This window comes from Phialemonium atrogriseum, assembly GCF_030411735.1.
Source record: "Phialemonium atrogriseum strain 8032-3 unplaced genomic scaffold QBC33scaffold_5, whole genome shotgun sequence".
Taxonomy (NCBI): Eukaryota; Fungi; Ascomycota; class Sordariomycetes; order Cephalothecales; family Cephalothecaceae; genus Phialemonium; species Phialemonium atrogriseum.
The window spans coordinates 204093-220002 of record NW_026848142.1 but is presented as its reverse complement, the minus strand read 5'-3'; the positions used below and the strand labels follow the sequence as shown (position 1 = coordinate 220002).

The 15910-nt window shown below is 56.9% G+C and overlaps 7 protein-coding genes across 7 annotated transcripts; 4 read left to right on the top strand and 3 right to left on the bottom strand.

Annotated features, from left to right (window-relative positions):
• Nucleotides 1-15: 15 nt before the first annotated feature.
• Nucleotides 16-3938, top strand: QBC33DRAFT_609336 (P-loop containing nucleoside triphosphate hydrolase protein; the record flags this gene model as incomplete). The annotated part of the gene is made up of 2 exons (XM_060432383.1): nucleotides 16-236; nucleotides 297-3938. Exons 1-2 carry the CDS (start codon nucleotides 120-122, stop codon nucleotides 3936-3938), a joined length of 3759 nt encoding a protein of 1252 aa, XP_060286067.1. The 5' UTR covers nucleotides 16-119.
• A 326-nt stretch (nucleotides 3939-4264) lies between these two features.
• On the top strand, nucleotides 4265-5858 carry QBC33DRAFT_602608 (uncharacterized protein). Its single transcript, XM_060432156.1, has 2 exons — nucleotides 4265-4858; nucleotides 4931-5858. Exons 1-2 carry the CDS (start codon nucleotides 4591-4593, stop codon nucleotides 5416-5418), a joined length of 756 nt encoding a protein of 251 aa, XP_060286066.1. The 5' UTR covers nucleotides 4265-4590; the 3' UTR covers nucleotides 5419-5858.
• On the bottom strand, nucleotides 5651-7195 carry QBC33DRAFT_301033 (uncharacterized protein). Its single transcript, XM_060423402.1, has one exon. It carries the CDS (start codon nucleotides 7078-7080, stop codon nucleotides 5887-5889), a length of 1194 nt encoding a protein of 397 aa, XP_060286065.1. The 5' UTR covers nucleotides 7081-7195; the 3' UTR covers nucleotides 5651-5886.
• QBC33DRAFT_301079 (putative prenylated rab) lies at nucleotides 7196-8152 on the bottom strand. The gene is made up of 2 exons (XM_060423404.1): nucleotides 8056-8152; nucleotides 7196-7953 (listed from the first exon to the last, which is right to left on the bottom strand). The coding sequence occupies exon 2, from the start codon at nucleotides 7839-7841 to the stop codon at nucleotides 7311-7313; it is 531 nt and encodes a 176-aa protein (XP_060286064.1). The 5' UTR covers nucleotides 7842-7953; nucleotides 8056-8152; the 3' UTR covers nucleotides 7196-7310.
• A 1049-nt stretch (nucleotides 8153-9201) lies between these two features.
• Nucleotides 9202-11291, top strand: QBC33DRAFT_301064 (uncharacterized protein). The gene is made up of 3 exons (XM_060423403.1): nucleotides 9202-9462; nucleotides 9549-10519; nucleotides 10605-11291. Exons 1-3 carry the CDS (start codon nucleotides 9390-9392, stop codon nucleotides 10971-10973), a joined length of 1413 nt encoding a protein of 470 aa, XP_060286063.1. The 5' UTR covers nucleotides 9202-9389; the 3' UTR covers nucleotides 10974-11291.
• A 507-nt stretch (nucleotides 11292-11798) lies between these two features.
• Nucleotides 11799-12590, bottom strand: QBC33DRAFT_556272 (uncharacterized protein; the record flags this gene model as incomplete). Its single annotated transcript, XM_060429711.1, has 1 exon — nucleotides 11799-12590. One exon carries the CDS (start codon nucleotides 12588-12590, stop codon nucleotides 11799-11801), a length of 792 nt encoding a protein of 263 aa, XP_060286062.1.
• A 1350-nt stretch (nucleotides 12591-13940) lies between these two features.
• QBC33DRAFT_300995 (DnaJ chaperone) lies at nucleotides 13941-15304 on the top strand. The gene is made up of 4 exons (XM_060423401.1): nucleotides 13941-14149; nucleotides 14210-14270; nucleotides 14345-14903; nucleotides 15007-15304. The coding sequence occupies exons 1-4, from the start codon at nucleotides 14119-14121 to the stop codon at nucleotides 15082-15084; spliced, it is 729 nt and encodes a 242-aa protein (XP_060286061.1). The 5' UTR covers nucleotides 13941-14118; the 3' UTR covers nucleotides 15085-15304.
• The last annotated feature ends 606 nt before the right edge of the window (nucleotides 15305-15910 follow it).

The following is a 15910-nucleotide window of genomic DNA, read 5'->3' as shown; positions in this document are numbered from 1 at the left end:
GGCACATGCTCGTCCAATTGCCCCGGCTGCGATCAAGCTCCAAAAGATGGCTTCCAAACAGCGTCTCCTACAAACCACCAACATGAATTCAGGCGACTTCCAACCTCCAGACCGATAAGATGGCCCCAAGAAGGAATGCGCAGTCGACGGCAGCCGAAATATCGTTGGTGCATTTGAAGAATTGTCTTGCGAACCTGCCTTCAACGCTCGTTTCCTTGCTCGTAAATGTGAATACTGTAAGTCCCTTCCCCCTATTTTCCTGTCGCCCTGGTCCTAGGCATTGACATGTGGTTCAGCCGGCCCAAAATGTCGTTGTCGAGCTTAACTACCGCCCTCCAGTCTCCCCGGAGAGCCCAAACTCCAAGGGTGCGTCGAGTCAGAAGTCGGTCTTTCTCGGTTGGACGGGAATGCCCAGCAAGCGAAGAGTAGCACCGCTGGTCGGCCGTGATGGAATCAATGGTTCAAGAGGAAACTTGGGCAACCGGGACAAGGAAGTCCCTCTTGTGGAAATCGACGCGACCCTGGCAGCTACGTTGGGGATTCAGGATGGACAGAAGGTCATGGCTATCATTCATCTCGATCCGCCCATGGCGCACACGGTCAATATCGAGCCTCTCACGCCGGAAGACTGGGAGATCATCGAGCTGCACGCCACATTCCTGGAAATCAACATGCTCTCCCAGATACGTGCCCTGCCTAACCCGGCATACGTGCCTGGGCCAGGGATTAAAGCTAGCCCGCATCCATTAACGCTTCACCTCTCGCCGACCTCAACAGCCAATGTCAAGATCCTCTCGCTCGAGCCACCGCTACCTTCTGACTCGCCATTTGCGAAGATTGCTCCCGACGCCGAAGTCATTGTTGCGCCGAAGACGAGGACAAAGCCGTCAAGGAGTAACCGCGATAGCAAGAGTGTAGCCAGCACATCGAGGAAAAGCTACAAAAGCAATACGAGTACCGTGAGGAATAAGAGCGCACGGGAGGAACGCAAGGCAACCTTGTTTTTGAGAGGGGTTACCAAGACAGTCTGTCAAGAATGGTTCGACAGCGAGGATGCAGGTGATGATCTGAGCGTCTGGGTGGATCGCGATATCCGCTTCTCCCAAGAGTTCAAAGGCTTGAACTGGGTCACTGTGAGTGTACTGAGGCCGGTAGGCTTGGAAGAGCCGATTGAACCGCAAAATCAACAGCAAAATTTGGAGACAGACGGGCCGAAACCTTGTCGGAAAGTGGTCGCCCGACTTCGGCCATGGGATGAGCCGCCGAACGGCCAGGCCGTAGCCCTGTCAGCGCCGCTGTGCGCGGCTTTGGCTTGTCAGGGAATGGTCGGTGGAGTGGTCAAACTAGAGCCAGCTCCCGAGCAGCTTCCTCGCAAGCCCCTCCTGGACTCTGATGGGACATCGCGGGATACTATTCGACGCCTGAAAATCTACCCCTTTATAGCACAAGACGCGGTCTCCTCCGCTGGACTGAAGTTTGGCGGCGAGTCCAAGACTGAGCGGGAAGAAGCTGCGAAGCGAATCCAGCACATATACGGCGCGAACTCCCGAGGACTGCTATACGGCCCACTCACGGATGGTCAGGTTCTAGGAGTGCATGACGGCCTGGAATACCGTCGCGGATGGGAGGGCGGGATCGTGAAATTCGACCCGCCGGTTCCATCGTCCACGCAGACTTCGAGCAAGGATGTAGTCAGTTGGATCCTTGGCTCAGATTGGCATCTTCCAGTGGAGGTTCAACCACCAATCGCTTGGCCCGCTCCCTCTGGCCCGGGTATGCCGATGCCACCGCATCCTCCGGCCGACTCGGTGCTTGTCGGCATTGATTCTCTTCTTCAAGAGCTCGAGTCTCACCTTGCTCACATGTCTTCCGTCCTCTTAACGGGGGGGCTTGGATCTGGCAAAACGTCGGTGGCACAAGCGGTTGCACACAAACTTCGAGTCGATCAGCTCTGTCACACTACGTACTTCCCGTGCACGATGCTCGTCAACGATGAAAGCAGGATCTCTACCATCAAGAACACCCTAACCCGCCTCTTTATGGCGGCGAGTTGGGGGGCCAGGCTTGGGGGCCGGTCGATCGTGATCTTAGACGACCTTGACAGACTCTGTCCAGCAGAGACGGAACTGCAGGTCGGGAACGAGAATGGCCGCAGCCGACAGATCAGCGAGGCCATCTCCTCTATTGTGAGACAGCACTGTGGGAAAGACCAGAACGTTGTCCTCTTGGCCACATGCCAGGGAAAGGACTCGCTCCATAATGTTTTAGTTGGTGGGCATGTAGTTCGGGAGATTGTCGACCTGCACGCTCCAGACAAGGAGGTTCGGAGGCGGATCATGGAAGCCATTACCAAGCAGAATTCCGTCGCGCCCTTGGAGCCGAGACCAGCACAGTCTGTCAGTAGCCGTCCAACCACTGCAGACGGAACATCAACCGGCGATGACGGGGATGCGTGGATGGACGGCTCAAGCCAATCGAAAGACCCGAAATCCCCGACACCTGCTGCGGGATTCCTGATCGATACAGACCTAGATTTCCTGGATGTTGCGGGCCAGACCGATGGGTACATGCCCGGAGACATCAAGTCGCTCGTTGCAAGAGCCCGCAACGAGGCCCTAATACGCACGGTCGGGGACGTTGACTTCGGCCAAGATTTGCCTGTGCAGCTTGGTCGCGCCGATTTTGATAAAGCCCTGGTGGGGTTTACCCCAGCTTCGTTGCGAAATGTCACTCTTCAGAGTTCGACTACTACCTTCGATTCGATAGGTGGTCTACAAGAGACGCGAAAGGTTCTGCTGGAGACATTGCAATACCCCACCAAATACGCGCCAATCTTTGCCCAATGCCCCTTAAGGCTGCGGTCTGGACTTCTACTCTACGGGTATCCCGGATGCGGCAAGACTTTGCTCGCCAGCGCGGTAGCGGGGGAATGCGGCCTCAACTTCATCAGCGTAAAGGGCCCGGAGATCCTGAACAAATACATCGGCGCGTCCGAGAAGAGCGTACGAGACCTGTTTGAGCGCGCCCAAGCGGCAAGGCCTTGCGTCCTTTTCTTCGACGAGTTCGATTCCATCGCGCCCAAGCGAGGCCATGATTCTACAGGCGTCACGGATCGGGTAGTCAATCAGCTCCTCACTCAGATGGATGGCGCGGAGGGGCTGTCCGGAGTCTACGTCTTGGCGGCTACGTCCCGGCCGGATCTCATCGATCCGGCACTGCTGCGGCCCGGACGTCTAGATAAGTCGCTCCTCTGTGACTTCCCGGGCCTCGAAGATCGCATCGACATACTCAAGGCGCTCGCCAAGACGGCCAGGGTCAGCGACGAGGTCCTCGATTCGGAGGACGATCTGGTCGAGCTCGGCCGGCGAACGGAAGGCTTCACCGGCGCCGACCTCCAAGCCCTGGTCTCGAACGCGCAGCTAGAGGCCATCCACGACGCCCTGAGCCACCACGACGCCGCGGACGGGGCGGGGGATCCCAACGGCCGCCGGTACAAGGCCAAGAAGCCCGCCGACGGCGCCCCGGCTCGCAACTTCGTCCAGTTCAGATACGGCCAGGAGGAGTCCAAGGCCGATGCCCAGCGCCGCGCCAGGTCGGGGGCGAGCCGGTCGTCGGAGCTCGCCGAACAGGCCGCCATCTCGGCGAAGCTGGAGGGCATCAAGCTCGCGCGCAAGAGGGCAAAGCAGGGCCATGCTGAGACCGCAGGTGGTCGCGGAGCCTCCTCTGAGAAGGGGCAGCAGGAGAAGCAGCAAAACAGAAAGGTCGTGATCGGCTGGAAGCACCTGGCCGCGGCGCTGGAGGACACGAGGGCCAGCATCAGCGCGGACGAGAGGAGGCGGCTGGGGAGGATATATCACGAGTTCGTCGTCGGGAGGAGCGGGGAGATGAGGGATGGGCAGGGGAGCATGGAGATAGGGGGGAGGAGCAGTCTCATGTGATTACCGAGGCAAGTTACGTTCAGCGACTTGTAGTGTAGAAAGCAGTTGAGGATTAGGAAGATAATATTCTCCTTCGTTGTAGTAACCCTGATATGCCTTTGAGACTTGCTTCCTGCTCGAGATTCGTAATTTGTATTTCTATGTACAAGAAGCTCTACTTCTTGCCCAGCTTGATCAACCACGCTTCTCGGACATCGGGCATTGTAGATTGAAGAAACCTTCAAGTCAGTGATCCATAAGTACCGACTACACACTGACCGATTAAATGATCTACAAGCCATTTTTTGAGAAATCAACAGCCACCGACAGTTGCCAGAGCGCCAAGTTTGTGTGACAAGGGTCTTGTCGGAGATCCCCCAGCCTCGCGATTTTTCAGTTTCTTGCGGTGAGGGGGCTGGCAGTGGGCTCCCAAGCTGCAGCTTCGTCCAATCCGCAGCGATCTTCGCAATGCAGAGACATCTCTTCCAAATGGACAAATCGCAAGCAGATTAGCAAATCGGCCTTATCGCGAAGCTTCACTTTCAAGTTGCGCAAGGCTGCTCCTCTGCAGTTGTCGACACTGATCCAATTCCCATCTTCGACGAAGTCTTGCTGCTTCTGCTGCTTCTGCTGCTGCTGCAAGGTCTAAATCGCCGAAAACGACAACGGCAAGATGGGTCTGCTCGACGACGCCGCCTCGGTCGTCTCAGGCCGCACCTCGCACTCGCACCATGGCTCGAAGCACCACAAGCATCGCCACCACAAGTCGCGCTCCCCCTCTCCCAGCAGGCACCGTCATTCACACTCCCACTCGCAGTCGCACTCGCAGTCGCACGGCATCGCCTCCATCTTCGGCGGCGGCGACAACCACAAGCACAACAGCAGCCGGGCTTCCTTCTTCAGCCTGCCCAGCGCAAGCAGGAGCAGCTTCTTCGGCTTCAGTGAGTCTCTTTCCTCCCCTCCCCCAAACCCATCAAGTCCATCCTCCAGAAGACTAACCCCCCCCCCTCCAGGCCGACCCTCCTACTACAAGCGCTCTTCCCGGCCCAACTTCGTCCACCGGGCCTACCGGCGCCTGAAGCGCCTCCTCCGCGACCTGGTGCACTACGCCAAGCGGCACCCGGCCAAGGTCTTCGTGCTAGTACTAATGCCGCTAATCACGGGCGGCGCGCTGACGGCCCTACTCGCCCGCTTCGGCCTCCGCCTGCCCGCGGGCCTCGAGCGCCTGCTCGGCCTCGCCGCCCGCGCCGGGTCCGCCGCCTCGGGCCCGTCGGGCCTCGTCGGTGAGGCCGTGCGCCTGGCCGGCGGGGCCGCCGCCGCGGGGTTCGGAACGGCGTCGGCGAGCATCGAGAGGGGGAGGGATGGGGGGTTGCAGTGGGAGAGGAAGAGGGTGGAGAGGGATGGATATGGGTATGGGTATGGGGGTGGAGGAGGGGGAGGGGGAGGGAGAGGGGCCGGGTGGGGGGATAGCCTGATGGGGGTTGCTAAGATGTTCATCTAGGTCCGGGATGGGCTAACATAAAGGGGAGATCGATTGACTGTGGTTATGTTTTTTGTTTTGTGTGGTGTGCATTTCTTTCATTCGGCGCTCCCGGAGACTGGTTTCATAGTTTCTGATACTGATCCTCCCTGGGGGAGATATGACTTGTGTGCACAATGTAGGTTATCTAGAGACAGAATCTGAGACAAAATTATCCAGAAACCGGATACAATCAACGCAATAACTGAACCGTTAGAAAATGGCAAGATTTGTCGTAACTCTTAACTTGTCAGGAAAGAATGCATTATTAAAAACCGATACTAGTCTACCAGTGCAATACAATAAAACAGGGGCGTCAGCCTTTTTTCTATGATCCTTAGACTTGGGCTTGGGTATCTTCAGACTCTCGCAATCAACCACTTTCACCAACAGAACAATACTTGGACGACAGCACTCTCAGACTTCGACTCTAGTTTGGGCAACTAACGCTCATTTCCCTTTCCGCCTTTTGGAACCCCCACTCGGCACGGGCTTGCGTTTCGTGGGAGAACCGGTCGCTGGGGCCTTCTTCGGGCCTCGTTGGCTAGAATGCTCGCGGTCAGATTCTCTCTGGCGCCGCGGCTCCGCTTCCGGCTCCGGCTCGGGCGGATCCTCGACGATGATGACGTCGTCTCGGCGCCGGCCTCTCTTGCTGCGCGTGTCTGCCCCACCGACGCCGGGCCGAGCTCCTTGACGGGGGCTGCCTTTCGGGCTCTGCTCCCCGTCGTCCTCGCTTGCCGTCTCGTCGCTAGACTCTTCGGGGCTCATCCGCCTGCTTGCGCCAGTAGAAGTCGTCTCACGAGGAAATGCACCCGGTCCCGGGCCATACATATAGACACCCCTGTCCCCGGCTGACCCCGAACCATGACGGCGTGGAGCTGCAGGCCTGGAATTATAGCTGGGTACCCGAGAGCCCCCGGTCATATAGAGGAATGGGTCAACGCCAGCCTGTGATTGGCGTGAGCCAGGACGCAAGCCCGGAGGCCAATCCTCCTCGTGTGAAGGGGGGCCCATAGAGCGGGGTCCAACCGCGGGATCAGAGGCGTGACGGGTAGAAGGATGGAAATCCGGGGGCTGCACGTAGGAGTATCGAAAGGGAGAGGAGGCCCGGGAGCGATCCACATTTGGATTGCGACTGGGTGGCCGCTGAGACGACGATGTTCCGGAACGAGGCCGAGTGCGAGAACCCGACGGAGGCGGGAAGTAACCCATTGGCGGGTAGTTTGTATGCTCCTGGTCCGCACCAAAGGCTCCTGGGGGTTCAGGACCAGAAAGAGAAGTTGGCTCGAGATGTGAGAGAGGAACGGCGATTCGTGGCTCCTTCTCCTTCCGTTTTCTCCGGCTGTTTTCCGCGTTTAGGCGCTCTCTTCTCCGCTCCAGCGCCGCCAGTTCCCCCTTGCTCAGCTTCACGTCTTTCTTGCCTTTGGCTTGGGCCCGCCGTATCCGAGCCAGCGCGGCTTCCACCAGAGCCTCTTCTTTATCCCTCAGTGCCAGTTGTACCTGATCGTCATCATCGCCACCATCGTCCAAGTCTGAGTCCTGTTCCGAGTCGTCGTCCTCCGAAGTGCCATCGTCCTCGTCCTCGCCCTGTTGATGAACATAACTCCTGCGAGACCGAATACTACCACCGTCGCCCAAATCCATACCCGTAAAACGAAGCGGATCGCTAGCGAACCTTGCATTACCCGATGAAGAAGCCAACCCAACGCCCTGTGTATCAGTGTCCTCCTCACTATCCAATTCCTCCACGAGGCGCTGCCGCGTATTCCACACATCACGAACGCTGCCGTCCTCAAATGCGCCATTCCTCCGCCGCACGCGCCTCGATGGTCTTCCCCAAGGGGGCGCATATTTGGGAGCTCGCGGCCGACCACCTAGACCGCCTCCCCGGAAAAAGCCTCGTCGATAGGCTTATCCATCATGGAGGCGTGGCCGAGGATGACCACGCCGCTGGCGCCGATGAGCCACAGGACGGTGGTCAAAGGCGAAGAAATCAGGGCGATCGGGATCGCAATGACGTAGAGTGCCGTGTAGAGCTGCGATGTTGTGAAGCGGTGGCTGCCAATCTCGAGGTCGCGGCCCTCGAGCTTCCCGATCATCCACATGCCGACGACGACAAAGATGATGTCGAACAGCAGCCTTGGGTTGGTGAGGAGAGCGTAGATGCAGAGCATGACGAATACCACGGCATAGTTGCTGGAGAAGTAGGAAAGGTTGTAATTGACGCGCGACTGGGCCTCGGAAAAGTTGACAGGCTTGGACAGGCGCTTGAAATCGAAGAACTCGGAGAAGGGACGTAGGTTGGAGAACCTGTTGGCAATGGATCCGGAGCGCATGCTGGCAAGACGGTCCTGGAGGTTCAGGCGAGAAGCCAGAACGTCGAGGGGGATCTGTATACGGGCCATTTTGGATGCTTTTGAGGTTTGGCAGGAAGCTGGAGGTGGTAGAGGAGCGGGCAACGCGTAAGGTGGGCCTTGTTTAGGTAGCTGTAGAAAGGGCGGAACAGAAGTTAGAAATCTGGCAACGGAGTCAAAAAGTAACTTTACCGGAGAAAGAGTGAATGGAAATTAGGCTCTTTGAGGAGCAATTGGGCGCGATCAGGGAGAAAGGCTGGCTTACAGAGTGGGTGTGACTTTGAATATAGGTTCAGAGCTCTGAAAGATGCTGTTGCAGGGCGTGTCCTCTGTGAAATCTGGCGAAGTGCTGGTCGTGAAAAGACTTTGAATTGATTTGCTTCGTTGCCAGGGGTAGATCTGATGAACGTATCCGCTAACCCCGATAAGTTGGGATCACCTCGGACAATCCCCCTGGATGTCTTATCTCGGGTCAGTCAGACCCCACTCTAATCACTCCCTCAGCTGGTCCTCCCTTCCGACGACCACTGACGAGTCATGGGAAGGCTGGCCACGATGATAGAAATACTCAATGCCGGTAAGATGTTGTTGGAAGGTTGAGGGAGCAAGGGGTTGTCAAGTTAGAAAAGGAGAATTGGTAAGCTTTAAAGGGCAGAGGGGGAGTCCGTGTCTGCTTCCTTTTCACTTGGTCACCGCAGTTAGGTTGTGGAGAATGGCTGGCCGGAAGCAAGGCAGGTGCACGCTGGTCCGCATCAGAGCTAGCCAAGTCATCATCAGGCCTTTCATTGCTTCCAAAGGAATTCTGACCGCTGCCCGAACCCATAATACCAACTATATTAGACCCAGCGGAGATGCTTGGTTGGCCAGTTCCCGCCCGACACTATGGCCCGCGATATCTTTCTCTTTGCGAGCTGCAACTCGGACTGGACGGCAGCGAGACAGCCCAAACTCGCATTGTAAATGTCTGGTCCCTCCTGCCTGCAGTAGTAGTACTGGGCGTCTTTCTCTGCATCTCACCGGATCGCGGCATATCGAACTCCGTCCCAGCCTCTCTGACAGTGAATCCCAGTTGGCAAAAGAGTTATGTATTGCTTGGCATTTCATGGTCAACCATGGACAGCCTTCTTCAATGAATACGGTGCAAAGTTAAGGTGGGTTGTTAGGAGGAGGCCTAATCAAAGTTGTCGAGATGAGAATTGTTTTTCAGTGTCTCTCAATCATCTTCAAGCGAAACTCATGGTATACTCGGTTTCTGCTTTATCAGAAGCCTCGACTTGGATCGGGTCTGGGAGGGAACGCAACATCAGCACTAATTAAGTCACAAAGGCCACTAGGATAGATGAGGTTCCCATCGAGTTATAAATAACATATCGTAAAGAAAGTAAAATTCAAGTTTCACCTCGTTAAATTGGTAAAAGGATAATCAATTAAACTGACAAGGGAGCTAGCCCATTGCCAGCTGGCCTCAGTAGTTTCACGCTGCTGCGGCGCAACCCCTTGCTCCACCCCCAACTTCGCAAGGCTCAACGCCTTCGGGGAAAAAAAATAAGGGAAAAAAGAGAAAACGAACTTTCCTGGTACGAGACCGGGCATGCAACCATGAGGTTCTCAGCTCTCTCAATTGGCCTCTTGGCCCTCCTGACGCCTCTTACCTCTGCGTGGTCAAAAGAAGGCAAGCATCTCTCGCCCAGCATCTGCTCTCACAACGCAGGAAGCAGCCTCCCCTGTGTACACATTTCGCTAACCTCCCCAATCCAGATAGTGAGATTTTCCGCCTGCGCGACGAGGTCGCCACGCATGAAGGGCCCGATGTCACGTTCTACGACTTCCTAGGCGTCCCGCCGAGCGCCAGCCAAGACGACATCAGCAAGGCCTACCGCAAGAAGTCGCGGTCGCTGCACCCGGACAAGGTCAGACAGCAGCTGGCGGCAGAGCGCACACGGGCGTCCAAGGCCAAGGCCCGGGAGAAGGCCAAGAAGGACCCCAAGAAGGGCTCCAACGTCGTCAAGCAGCCGTCCTCCTCGGAGCTCAAGGCCGCCATCAAGGTCGCCTCGGACCGCCAGGCGCGGCTGTCCATCGTCACCAACATCCTCCGCGGGTCCGGCCGCGCCCGCTATGACCACTTCCTCGCCAATGGCTTCCCGGCCTGGAAGGGCACGGGCTACTACTACAACCGCTACCGCCCGGGCCTCGGCACCGTCATGGCTGGCGTCTTCCTGTTCGCCGGCGGCGCCGCCCACTACCTGGCTCTGTACATGGGCTGGAAGCGCCAGCGCGAGTTCGTCGAGCGCTACATCCGCTTCGCCCGGCACGCCGCCTGGGGCGAGAACCTGGGCATCAATATCCCGGGGGTAGACGACCAACCCGGCGCCGCGGCCGCCCCTCCGCCTCCCCCGCCCCCCGTTTACGAGGACGAGAACGGCCGCGCCATCGCCGTCAACCGCAAGATGCGCAGGCTACAGGAGCGCGACGCCAAGAGGGAGGCCGCCAAGGACGCGCAGGGGTCCGGCGGCCGGCGCGGCAAGAAGGGCGGCGCCGGTGCGTCGCCGTCGGGTCGCGGGTCCGGCTCGGCCACTCCCCAGACCCTGCCGCAGCAGGGGGCCGGGCCGACGGGCGCCAAGAAGCGCGTCGTCGCCGAGAACGGAAAGGTGCTGGTCGTCGACTCGCTCGGCGACGTGTACCTCGAGCAGGAGGACGAGGACGGCAGAGTGGGCGAGTTCCTTCTTGACGTGAGTTTTCTCGAGACACGCTCCCCCCCACCCAACTTCCCCCGGTAACGACAAGACCCCACTAACAACTCACCCCTCCTCGCAGCCCGACCAACTCGCCCGCCCGACAATCAGCGACACAGCCCTCGTCCGCCTGCCCATCTGGGCCTACCGCCTGACCGTCGGCCGCCTCTTCCCCAAGCGCGACGGCGGCGACGAGGCCGATGGCGACGACAATGACAATCGCAATAGCGGTGACGAGTCCCGGAGGCAGGTTCCGGACGAGAACGACGACGACGAGGAGGACGATGGCGCCTCCTCCGAGCCGGGCAAGCACACGCCGAGCACGGGCTCGACGGAGGATTTCGAGCTGTTGGAGAAGTCGGTCGGCGACCTGGCCGAGGACAAGGCCAAGGCGACGGGCGCCAGCCAGAAGCAGGGCAAGGCGGGGAAGCGGAAGGCGAAGAAGAGGTGAAGATCCTTTTTTTGAAGCGATGGAGCGGCGGGATATCTCAGTGTTCCGAGTATTTCATGGGCGGAGTGGCTGGGCTTAAAGTAGTAGACAAAACATCCTTATGCGGGAGGTATTCAAAGTGTCTGGAGGACGGGGTATATATTATATATGTGTTTATCATAAAGAGGTCACTCATCGCAAATCACGCTTCGTCTTATTCAAGGCACAGCTTGCTGTTTGAGCCAAAGTGTTGGTATTGCTGAGGGGTCTGACTATCAGGCAGCGTTTGAGAGTACGCTGCTTAGGTGTATGGGTCGCCATGGCGGCCCACTCCACAAGACAGGCCGACGGGACATTCTCATTTACCTACCGTGGGATCAGGGGGTTTACTGGGGAGGGTAATGAGAGAGAGGGGACATATTCTTGATGCGTTGAAAGGGGTTTGGGGTTGCTGGAACGGAATCAAAAGCACAGGCAGGGGTCGACTTACCTGCACGATCCAAGTAGTTAGAAGATAGAAAAGCCTCTAGGAAAGTCGTAGTTAGCCCAACCACACAGTTTGACCCTCATAAGGGGATATAAGGGATGGGTGTGCGACGAGTAAGGATGCCTATGAACCGGAACTCCGACTGCCTGAAAGTCAACAACCCAATGCCATGCCAATGAAAAACAAGACGGCTGCCGTCGAGCCGGTGATGCGAATACAACCTCATTATCCCCCTGCCACCCTGCCAGTCCATCCATCCATCCCTTGGTCTCAGGTGTCGCCTGTCTGCCAAGCGATAGCAACCCTTATATCACGATGGAAGTAGCATAAGTACCTATCTAGGGTATCGATAGAGCTATTCAGAACATCTCTTCGTCGCGGGTCTGCATCATCCTCCCATACTGGTCTTCCATATGCGCCTGTCGGATCCAATCGACAGTTGCGTTGGCTGCCTTATAGACCGGGTCTGTGGCGTGGCTGTATGTCGGGCCTCCCACGGCGGTGCCGAAATGCTGGTAGACGTCCTTCGGGCGTTCCATTGCTGCGGCATAGGCACGCCGAGCTGATTCCTCGTACTCCCGTCTCGCCATCTCCTCGTAGCCCGTGGCCATGTATGGCTCCGTCACGTCGTGCTGGCCTTGAGTCGAAATCCAACGGCCATCGCCGGCTTGGATGGGCGTCAGTGGGGTACCGTCCAGGCTCATGATCTGTTCCGCCTGCTTCCCTTGTTCGTTGCGCACATAGCGCATCTGGGCAAGGGATTCCTCTTGTTCGACGGTTGTGAAACTCCAGGCAAGCGTCGGGTTGTCGTTGCTGTTAGTCGGCGGGAAAATGCGCCACAGCTCGATCAACCGAAGTTGCTGGGGCTCGGCGACGGACTTGAAGAGCTGCAGCTGGGAGACCGATAGGCAAGAAGGGTCCACTCCATTGTTCTGCAAGACCGTCTCCACGACGGTGTGCTCGCGCTGTGGTGGCTCCGAGGCTGGCCTGGGAGAAAGCTGTGAATGCTCCGCTGATGGACGAGCCAGGTGGCTTGAATGGTTATAGTGCTGCGAGACGTAGACAATTTTAGACTCCTCCCTGGGCGGTTGGGCCGGCTCCAAGGTCAAGTTCTTGGAGAATAAAGCCGCAAGGTCCTCGTGGGCCTGCATAGTGGGCTGAACGGCAATCATGAGTTGGTCTGGGACTCGCTGTTAGTAGTTGGTTTTTGACTAGAAGTTTGTTGCGATGATACCTAGCTGCAGTTAGATGCAGGCAGAAACGTTTGCAGGTGTTGGCCTAGTCGGAAACCGTTCCCCTTCGTCACAGGAGATATGGTAGCGAATGGCGTATAATGTCAGCGGGGCAAGAGCGACAACAAGAGTCGATGGAGTGGTTGTTGTAAGTGACAGGGAAACAACTCGGTTTATATTGACTATGCTATGTACTGGTAGTTGAATAAGCTCTTGGGTAAAGCAACAAAAGGAAGGAAGTATATCGAGAGAAGAAAGAGAGGTTAAATTTGCAGATGGTTGGGGGTGGGGAGGGGGGACCGATTCCGGCTTTGTTCCAGGAGGGTCAGCCGGTGGAATCGAGTCAGAGAGGCAAATGATCACGAGGGGGTCGTCACGCGTGTGCGGTTAGCTTATTTTTCGGATACGTTTACAGCTGGAGGGCTGGAGCGAGGCGTGAAAGGAGAGAGATGAAGGAGTCGTGGAAATTGGTATTTAAAGGCATCAATCTTTATACTTTATAGGAGGGGTGTGGTCTAGGCAGGGCAGGCTATTGGAGCCTGATTCCCTGGCATACCGTGTAAGGAAAATGCAACAGTAGCTGCTGTAACTAAGGCAGGTACTAATGACAATTTCCTGTCGTCACCGCTCATCAACCCATCATAGAAGTTGAGGTCCCTCGCCCCTTCTTCATCCTGCCCCCTTGCAAAGAAATAGAGACACCGACACCTAATCTGTCGTCGATGATTACGTCGTTCCTTCCAGACTCTATTCTAGCTCTACTTGTGGTGAACACTCCCATGATACTCACCAGCCCCTTTTCAAACTCTGCGGGGTTTCGTTGGGCACCTAGTAGGCCGGCATGAAACGGCCCTATACTAGGTAGATGCGGTTCATCTCAAGATCCCTGCCCAATGAAGCGGTGACACGAGGTCATTTACTGAGAGGTAGGAACGTAGTCTTGCCAGAGCTCACATAGATAAGTAATTTGCAAAGAAAGTTAAGTTCAACTTTAGCTCGCGAATCGAGCGCTGTCTTTTCTATCATTGCAACCCTCATTCAATACAGCAAAGGTTTATAGCACATAGTGGTGGGAAGCGGTGGGAAGTGGTTGTTCGACAGGCTCCAGTGGAACAGATGGCGGGGCTTGCAGATGCACTGGAGCTCCCCACATGGCGCATGACTGGGATGTGTTGGTGTCCGGAGTCCGGGCCCTCGGTGGTCCAAGCTTCTAAAGCCACAGGTTTAGCGCCACATGATGACGTTGACCGGCATGGAACCTCCAGCTCTGCGCTTAGAGGGTACGTACGTCGTACAGTAGCTGACAACCACAGCTCACGCGGCTGCCCGGTTTGTCGCCTTATGGGCCAGGCTATATCTCTCCTTCGCTCCAATATTCTTCAAACTTTGGCCCCAGTCCACAAGAAACTCGAAGCCGCTGCTTGTCACCGAGAAAGCAAATATCAAGATGTCTTCAACTGGAGCCCCACCCAACTACTGTGTGTCCCCAGACCTCGATCCTTAGACTGGTTAGGCGCATTGTCTAACTCTTGCCACAGATGCTATCCTCGAGGTCTCGGAGACCGCTACGGTATCTCAGATCCGCGATGCCTATAAACGGTAAGACACACCCCCTCCCACCACTCTCAATGCTAGACCCCCGCACTAACAACACCTTCCCCCACCTTGCGCAGAGCCGCCCTGAAGACGCACCCCGACCGGGTCCCCGCCGAATCGCCCGAGCGAGCGTCGCGCACGCGCAAGTTCCAGCTTGTCAACGACGCCTATTACACCCTCTCCGACAACGGCCGCCGGCGCGAGTATGACGCCCAGCGCAGGATGTTCGGCGGCGGCGGGTCGTCGTCCACCGCGCCGGGCGCATTCCCAGACGCCTTCGCCGAGGAGGACGCGGAAACTCCCAGCGCGACCGCCGGCGCCGGCGCCGGCCAGAACGCGTACTCCTGGGCGTGGAACTTCTTCACCGGCCGGGGAGCCGAGGGTCGGGACCGGCAGGAGGCCGAGAACGAGCAGTTCGGCGACGTGTTTGAGGAAATGCTCCGCGAAGAGGGCATGGCCGATCCGGGCACGGGGCGGCCGACGAGTAAGTTCTGGGGCGTCATCGGTGGCATGAGCGGGGGTGCGTTGGGTTTCATCGTCGCGAACGTGCCTGGGCTGCTGGCTGGTGCCGTGGCGGGTAATAGGCTTGGGGCGATCAGGGACGCGAAGGGGAAGAGTGTTTATTCTGTCTTTCAGGTAAGGTTCCACATCCCGGCCTCTCTGGGTACCCCTCCGAACCAAGGTTCGACTACCTGGGGAAGGGTAAAAAATTGCCACGGTGGCTGACAGTGCTATATAGGAGCTGCCCCAGGACGACAGGGCAAGGCTTCTTAGCCAGTTGGCAGCAAAGGTGTTCAGTAATGTGGTTGGAATCTAGGTTTTCTTGGGCCTCATTTGGGGTACTATTGGCAGAGAAGTCGGTGGCTTGCCATGGTCAGGCTCCTGAGATTCTAGATTCTAGATTCTACTGGGCGGACGAGTATATGAATATGTTCTGTCAAGTCATAGCAGGCGGTGCAGACGATATTTTCACCAAGGACGGGACGGGGTTTCCTTAAAAAGGCGTCAAGCGACGGACTGGAGGGGCTGGCGCAGAGTAATATATCTTTGGGGGGTCTCTGACAAATCTTCAAATGCAGTACTTCAATTAATAGACCAGTTCCTAGTTCCCGCTAGAGTAAGAGTTGACAAACGCGCTGGAGATCATCTCGTGGGAAGCCATATTTCTCACCATAAGGGCTGCAGTTGGTGCAGCTCTCAAGTTCGAGATATGCTTGAGGTGCTAGCTAGCAAGGGGTCAAGACAGCAAACAACACAATGCCAGCCTCATTGATTACTGTCCAGCTGACGGCTATTTGTGATATTTCGCCAACCCCAGGCCACCCTGCTTTCATATATCTAGGATTTGTTGCGGCTAGAAGTATCTGTGGAAGAAGAGGATACATCCTAGCGCGATTGACTGCAGGTAGGGTACCTGGTCCGCAAGGAAGACGGAGAGGGCGGATGTTTGGCGAGTCGCAGAACCCATGGAAAGTGGTAACACACGTTAAAGATAAAGCTCGACATCTGTACCTAATCACCTATGACCCCAGGGCTAAGGAGCTCCTGGTCGAAGATGTTCTGTACTCGAGAAACGACTTCGTTCGCTTCTCCGAGGATGACAGCCAATTTGTCTTTCCGCCAGGAGTGCACACCTCGCCGTA

What these genes read in the sequence shown, in the direction of transcription:
- QBC33DRAFT_602608 (XM_060432156.1), top strand. Translation starts at nt 4,591, where the DNA reads ATGGGTCTGCTCGACGACGCCGCCTCGGTCGTCTCAGGCCGCACCTCG. An exon ending in GAGCAGCTTCTTCGGCTTCA is followed by an intron (nt 4,859 to 4,930) that starts GTGAGTCTCTTT and finishes CCCCCCCTCCAG; the next exon opens with GCCGACCCTCCTACTACAAG.
- QBC33DRAFT_301033 (XM_060423402.1), bottom strand. Translation starts at nt 7,080, where the DNA reads ATGGATTTGGGCGACGGTGGTAGTATTCGGTCTCGCAGGAGTTATGTT.
- QBC33DRAFT_301079 (XM_060423404.1), bottom strand. Translation starts at nt 7,841, where the DNA reads ATGGCCCGTATACAGATCCCCCTCGACGTTCTGGCTTCTCGCCTGAAC.
- QBC33DRAFT_301064 (XM_060423403.1), top strand. Translation starts at nt 9,390, where the DNA reads ATGAGGTTCTCAGCTCTCTCAATTGGCCTCTTGGCCCTCCTGACGCCT. An exon ending in CTCTGCGTGGTCAAAAGAAG is followed by an intron (nt 9,463 to 9,548) that starts GCAAGCATCTCT and finishes TCCCCAATCCAG; the next exon opens with ATAGTGAGATTTTCCGCCTG. An exon ending in TGGGCGAGTTCCTTCTTGAC is followed by an intron (nt 10,520 to 10,604) that starts GTGAGTTTTCTC and finishes CCCTCCTCGCAG; the next exon opens with CCCGACCAACTCGCCCGCCC.
- QBC33DRAFT_300995 (XM_060423401.1), top strand. Translation starts at nt 14,119, where the DNA reads ATGTCTTCAACTGGAGCCCCACCCAACTACT. An exon ending in TGGAGCCCCACCCAACTACT is followed by an intron (nt 14,150 to 14,209) that starts GTGTGTCCCCAG and finishes CTCTTGCCACAG; the next exon opens with ATGCTATCCTCGAGGTCTCG. An exon ending in ATCCGCGATGCCTATAAACG is followed by an intron (nt 14,271 to 14,344) that starts GTAAGACACACC and finishes CACCTTGCGCAG; the next exon opens with AGCCGCCCTGAAGACGCACC.